The sequence below is a fragment of the Myotis davidii genome, unplaced genomic scaffold, assembly GCF_000327345.1.
Source record: "Myotis davidii unplaced genomic scaffold, ASM32734v1 scaffold356, whole genome shotgun sequence".
Taxonomy (NCBI): Eukaryota; Metazoa; Chordata; class Mammalia; order Chiroptera; family Vespertilionidae; genus Myotis; species Myotis davidii.
Window position 1 is genome coordinate 203,292 of NW_006288188.1, and position 6,868 is coordinate 210,159.

The 6,868-nt window shown below is 39.3% G+C and overlaps 1 protein-coding gene across 1 annotated transcript in view; it reads left to right on the plus strand.

The window, feature by feature from the left end:
* LOC102761301 (ATP-binding cassette sub-family G member 2) overlaps positions 1 to 6,868 on the plus strand; it is a 42,192-nt gene that overhangs the window by 3,853 nt on the left and 31,471 nt on the right. The window contains exons 2-4 of the mRNA XM_006760041.2: positions 5,355 to 5,414; positions 6,001 to 6,115; positions 6,702 to 6,852. Coding sequence (XP_006760104.1) covers positions 5,355 to 5,414; positions 6,001 to 6,115; positions 6,702 to 6,852 — 326 coding nt within the window. The remainder of the gene's footprint in view (positions 1 to 5,354; positions 5,415 to 6,000; positions 6,116 to 6,701; positions 6,853 to 6,868) is intronic.

Genomic DNA, 6,868 nt, shown 5'->3' on the forward strand with positions numbered 1-6,868 from the left:
TTTCTTGTATGAGAATCTTTTCTTATTTTAAACACGTTTTTAGTGCTCTTTTTAGAGAAAGGAAGGGAGGGGAGAGACAGAAACATGGATGGGCAGCCTCTTGCACGTTTCCTACTTGGGGTTGGGCCCGAAACCCAGGCATGTGGTCCTGATTGGAAATTGAACTGTGAACTCTTGATACATGGAACAATGCTCAACCAACTGAGCCATACAGGCCAGGGCTGCTGATGAGAATCTTGATTTTTGTTTTTCCTCTGGACATTTTGTAGTATCATTTGTAGAACTAAGGAATCAGAACTTAATGTCCTCTGTGGGGAAGGAAGATAAAATAAAATCTGACTATGAGAATTCAGGAAGGTGAGATTTTACCACCTCATGAAAAATCATTCTGTTATGTTTAATTTGTGTCCATACCCAGCCTTTGAGCTTTTCCTCTCCAACGCTAATGATCTTTGGAAAAAATGATCTGTCCCAGTAGTTGTGTACATATCCTATAATTTCAGGGTAATTCATTATCTATATGGAGATTTCTTAAGTTAATAATTTATTTAGAAATAATTTCAAACTTGTGGGAACATAACACTTTTACCAGATTCCCGACCTGTTAATATTTCACTGCATTTGCTACTCATTTTATCTCTTGAGATAACCCATTGTCCTAGCAATTTTTTTTTTGAACCACCTGAGAGCTGTCCATATGGCACTCTGTAATTCCTAACTCCTCCAGTTCTGTTTTTCAGAAATAAGGACCTTCTCCTATATAACCTCTCAGTCATTGTTTGAGTGGTTGCTAAGTCTTATAATAGCTGCAGTGGTGGGTCCTTAGGGGCTGTTGGCCACCATGCTCTTCACATAGTTGACTGACTATCACATCATGTCTCCTCAGTCTCACGCAAGCTGGTAGGTATTTTCCTGTCTCTCTCATCTTGATCACCTGGTCATGTTGGTATCTGACAGCCTTCATCACAATGTCACTATTCTCCCCCATGTAATTAATATTATTAGGGGAGTTACCTTGACATTATTCCAAAATTTTATTTCACAAGCTTAAGTCCCATTTATGTCTCTTGCTTGAGTCAGCAGTAATTATCACTATGATAGTTGCCAAAGAGTGATTTTCTGTTTTCATCCATCTCTTTCATATGGATTAGTTTGCATTCTACTAAAAGGAAAAAAACTCCATTCATCATCTCTTTATTCATTTATGTATATTAGTATAGAATCATGGATTCACATTTTATTCAGTAGCATTCAATACTAATGCATTATCATAATTTATTTTGATACTCGTATTGTTCCTGATTTGGTCAAAGTAGGTCTGTTTTGTTTTGTTTTTAAACTCATTCTCTCTGTCTCTCTCTCTCTCTTTTTTCTTTTCTTTTTGAATATTTTGTTGGCACAACAGAAATTCCATAGTCACTACTTTCCCTGCCTCAGACCTGGTATGAGCTGATGTTCCTTTTTGTGGAGTTTTGCATTTACTAACTTATTGAGACCTAGGTGTTTGGAATGTTCATTGGTATTGGGATGGCATAGTTTCTGGGACATATTGGTGGACAGAACTAGGGAATATATTTAAATAAACACATATAAAAGCATCTAATCCTTTTTTATATCTGTCTGGGTATATAGATAAAAACCCATGACTTCCAATTCTTATGTAATACTCCAGGGTTATTTCCACATTTCCATGTTTGTAAAACATCTTCTCAAAAAGTGAAAACCTGACTCTCATTATTCTAATATCCTTACTGATTTGCTCAGTTTTCTTATTTTTTTCTTTTAAAAGAAATATTTTTATTGATTTTAGAGAGGAAGAGAGAGGGAGAGAGAGATAGAAATATCAATGATGGAAGAGTATCATCAAGCTGCCTTCTGGATGCCCCCTACTGGGAATTGAGCCCACAACCTCGGGCAAGTGCCCTGACCAGGAATTGAACTATGACCTCCTGGTTCATAGGTTGACACTCAATCTCTGAGCCACATCAGCAGGTTCTTATTTCTTAATATGAGCAATCACTCAACCCTTCAGCTGTCTCCTCTCTTCCTCTCACCTGCCTTTGCAGCCTGTGATCTTGGGTGCTGGCCATTGCTGCTCCTCCACCCAGCACTTCCATCACCTTCACACAAAGAAGGGAGGTAAAGTTTAATAGCATTATTTGAACATGCTATATTGTAATATTGTAATAAGTAGGAAATATAACTAAATTTTCTTTCCAGTCAGGCTCTTCCTATTTTTCATAACATTTTTGTACTTATTTCTTTTAAAATTGATTCTAGAGAAGAGACAGAAACATTGATTTATTGTTCCACTTATTCATGCATTCATTGATTGCTTCTTTGTGCTCTGACCAGGAATGGAATCGACAGCCTTGGTGTATTGGGTTGATGCTCTCTCTAACCAACTGAGCTACCCAACCGGGGCCTTGTACTTCTTGATATTTGTTTTTGTGAAAAACAATGGGTTTTCCCATAAGTAATTATCATTTATAAAAATGTAGAGAATCATTTATTCAACTAATTTTCAGTGTCTATTAGGAGCCTGACATTATGCAAAATCCTAGTGACAGAAGTATGTCCTCTGTTCTCAGCAACCTTCTAGTCTAATGGGGATTCAGACAACTAGAGAACTTCACTGTGTTCTACTGTGATACATGGGTTAGAAGACATGGAAGTCACTACCCTCAATTGGAGGGTCAGGGGCATGGGATAGGAGAGAGAAATTGAAGTGTGTGTGTGTGGCAGGATAGGGAAGGATGATGCTCTAAGCAGTGGGAATGGCATTGACTTATTATTCATAAAGTGAGACCAAAGGATTTCCATTATTCACTAAAACAGCGGTCACCAACCAGTGGTCTGTGGACCACCAGTGGTCGGTGAGGTCTGAAAGGTTGGCGACCGCTGCACTAAAATGTAATAGATGTAATAGAAATCCTGTAGCTAGGTTTTATTTCATTTATTCAGTACTCAGTGGTCTACAATGAGTAGACCTGCATGCTATGGGGTGGTGGTGAAAGAAGATGACACAGTTCCTTCCTTCTTTCCTCCCTTCCTCCCTTCCTCTCTCTCTCTCTCTCTCTCTCTCTCTCTCTCTCCCCCTCTCTCCCCCTCTCTCTAAAAATCAATAAAAAATATTTTTAAAAGGAAGGAAGGGAGCAATCCTAAATGATTAACTCAAAAGACAATTAACTCAAATTCTTTGTCTTAGAACGCTCACATTGTCTTTTGAGTTAATCATTTAGGATTGTTTGGTGTTTGAGTGGAGATTTTTAAAACCTGGAAAGGTTTTTTGGTGATGAAATCTTAGTGAGTAACAAGTTTATCTCTGGTCACTTTAGAAACAGTTTGTAGGTAGCTATCAATGCAGAAGGTACATGAAGAGCTATAGATAAATGCATCTTGAAAGTTCACCCAACCATTGGCATGACTTATCACATCAGAGGGGAAAGGCCACTGAAATAATAGATATTTTTCTGTTTTAGAGCTTGTGTTGCTTTACCTAACTCATTGCATTTGTCCAGTGTTTCAGCGAGAGGCTCCTCAGTTAATGAGCAAAGTAGAAGGTAAATTGCACCCTAGCACCCACCAGGCATTTTACACTAATGACAGTTCTGACACAACAGGCAGGCAGTGCTGAGATCCTCCTGGATTGGCGAACTGAGCACAGCTGCACTGTGATGTCTATCACTCATGACAGCTGTAAATCATAGTGTTTGCCCTGTGAAAGTCACTGTCTGGGCATGAAATAGCCTTCTGTTTGCACCTTCCACTGGAATAGATCCTGGATCCTCTGGGGAGTAAAGTCTTTTTTAATTTATTCATTTGAGAGGAAGGGGGAGGGATAGAGAGATAGAAACATCGGTGAAAGAAGAACATCTTTGATCAGCTACCTCCTGCACATACTCCTACTGGGAATTGAGCCCACAACCTGGGCATGTGTCCTGATAAGGAATTGAACTGGTGAGCTCTTGGTTCCTGGGTTGAAGCTCGACTGCTGAGCCACTCTGGCCGGGCTGGGAAGTAAACTTTGATTTACCTACCAATTCTGCAGAGGTTGGGCTTGGACACCAGGGTTTTGAAAGGCCTTCCTCAGATCTCCATTTCATCATGCCTGTGTAACTGTGGTGGACCCACCCTTCCTTCTCCGTACTCCAGTGCATTCTCCTTACCATTCTACTGGTGACCTTCAGGGTTAAATTCAAATTACATATTTGCATTCTTGAATCTCAGCACAGTCAACTCTGCCTTAATGTTTTTTTTCTACCTTCCTGCTTTCTATCTAAATATTCTCTACCCACAAACATCTATGTAATCTGTTTGGAACATGCAGTGTCTGTACCACCTGTGTATACCTTTAAAGGTCATCCTCAATAAAAAGTGGAGTTTTCCATTTATAAACTGAGAATTTTCCATGTTGTTTGTTTAAAACTTTACAAGAAAGAAAATTATGTAATTAGAAGACATGTTTTATTTTAACAATTGGATTAAGAATTTTGTCTGCATTTAGAACTGGTGAGGTTTTCTTTTCAACATCTGAGGTGCTCTTTTCTAGCCATTAAATTTGTACATCAGATATGTTGTTTTTTCGCCTGATTAGGTTTGAATAGTGAAAGCACTGATACTGGTAATTGTAGAAAGCCATTGACTACTTAGTTATGTAGAACCTGACTAGGTAGCAAATGAGGTGACTTGAAATAATTACCCTGAAACACTACTCAAGACCTGTGATGTACTTAACATTGTGTTAAGAGAAGTAAATGTTAACAGATGTTCTACCAGAATCTTTTACTTCAAGGAACCTTGAAAGTTTGCGTGTCCCTTCCCCCAAAATGTAAGTGGTTTAGAAAATAACTGAAGTGAATTTAGAGGGACCTGAGCCATTTTTCTATAGATGCTGAATAGTGATGACATTCTTTGTATACTAGACTTCTATTTGACATTTCCTCCCCCCCCCGCCCCGTTAAAGGTTGTTTTGTGCTTATTTTCTGTCTAATTTCATGAGTGTTCATTGAGTGTATTAAATGCAGACCCTAAATTAGAAGAAATAGTTTTTTTTTTTTAATCCTCACCTGAGGGTATTTTTCCATTGATTTTTAGAGAGAGTGGAAAGGAGGGGGAGAGACACACAGAGAGAAACATTGATGTGAGAGAAACACATCAATTGGTTGCTTCCCACACCTGCCCCAACCAGGGCCAGGGATCGAGCCTGCAGCCAAGGTAAGTGCCCTTGATCAGAATTGAACCCAGGATCCTCAGTCCACAGGCTGATGCTCTATCCACTGAGCCAAACCTGCTAGGGCACTAGAACTAGTTTTAAAGTGAACCAGTAAATCAGTCTGTTTCTGCATTTGCAGTGGGATCATGAGACCTGGCCTCAACGCCATTCTGGGACCCACAGGTGGAGGCAAATCTTCGTGAGTATAACAGAGTATCAGGAAGCGTTCCCTTTGCATTTTTAATGTGCTTTTACAGATCACTTTTACGAGGGCAGGTATTAGTTGAATATTTGCTGCATGTCTAGTCTGGGTCTAGGGGGCTCACATGCACTTATTCCAGCTGTGTCTTATTAGGTCAGGTTTACTGAGAGGGCATGAGAGGTGATTGGCATATAGGTGTCAGGTGTGATGGGAGCTAATGGGAGGAAAAGGAAGGGGGTGGAATTGAAAGTGGGGAGGTGGAGCAGAATCATAAGTGGAGCGAGTCTTGGCTAAAGGAGCACATCGCCTGTGTTGGGACCCAAAGGTCAGGCAGCTTGGAGGGCTGTTGGGGAGGTCTGTGCTGGATCAGCCAACAGTGCTTTGTTTTCACATTTTTTGGACCTTATTGTAGCATAGAGTTAAAAAGGAACTTGAGAATTTAAAAAATAGAGTGTAATTAGAGTTGAACCATCGATTTTCTTGATCAGTTAATTTTTTAATTTGAACAGAATTTGCATTCAAGAGTAGCTGAGAGATATAACTTGCGTTGGAGAAAAAACATACCATATATGTCCTTTTATAGGTTGTTAGATATCTTAGCTGCAAGGAAAGACCCACTGGGATTATCTGGAGATGTTTTGATAAATGGAGCACCTCGACCTGCCAATTTCAAATGTATCTCAGGTTATGTGGTACAAGTAAGTATGCATTGATTTGCATTTATATATCTCCGGTTTGATGTGGGCAAGTTCTTTGGCTGATAGTGCAGCGTGCTTCCCATTGATCACATAACCTGGGCATAAAACTAACTTTCCTTATACCATCTTCTCATAATCTCCCTTAAGATGTACAGTAATGTTAAATGAAAAGGCAAGGAGAATCTAGAATATGACCCTGCTAACAAAATGATAACAGTTCTAGTTATCATGTTCCCAAAAGATGCTACTGTTTTACTTTTTTCCCTACCTTCCCCTCTCTCCCTGCCCTAGCTTAGAGAGATGTTTTGTGAAAGCCTTGTATGAAGCAGTCTGGAAATGTCTGACAGTAGTAATCATAATTGCCTGTGTTCTCTTCGGGTGTACAGATAGAAATGAGAATTCTTCCATCAGGGTTTGCAGCTATCTGAATATGGAGTTATTGGTATAATTTGTATAATTAAAGTTCATCACTAGCTAGAACTTTCCCTTGGCTATGTTATTTTTGTGGATTAAGTTGTATATACTGAAGACTGAATTTACTAGAAAAGACCTGATTTGTCTTTTTAAAATGCCATTTTACCTTCAGGATGATGTTGTGATGGGAACTCTGACAGTGAGAGAAAATTTACAGTTCTCAGCAGCTCTTCGCCTTCCATCAACTATGAAGAGTCATGAAAAGAATGAACGGATAAACATGGTCATTCAAGAGTTAGGTCTGGCTAAAGTGGCAGATTCCAGGGGAATGAGGAAACA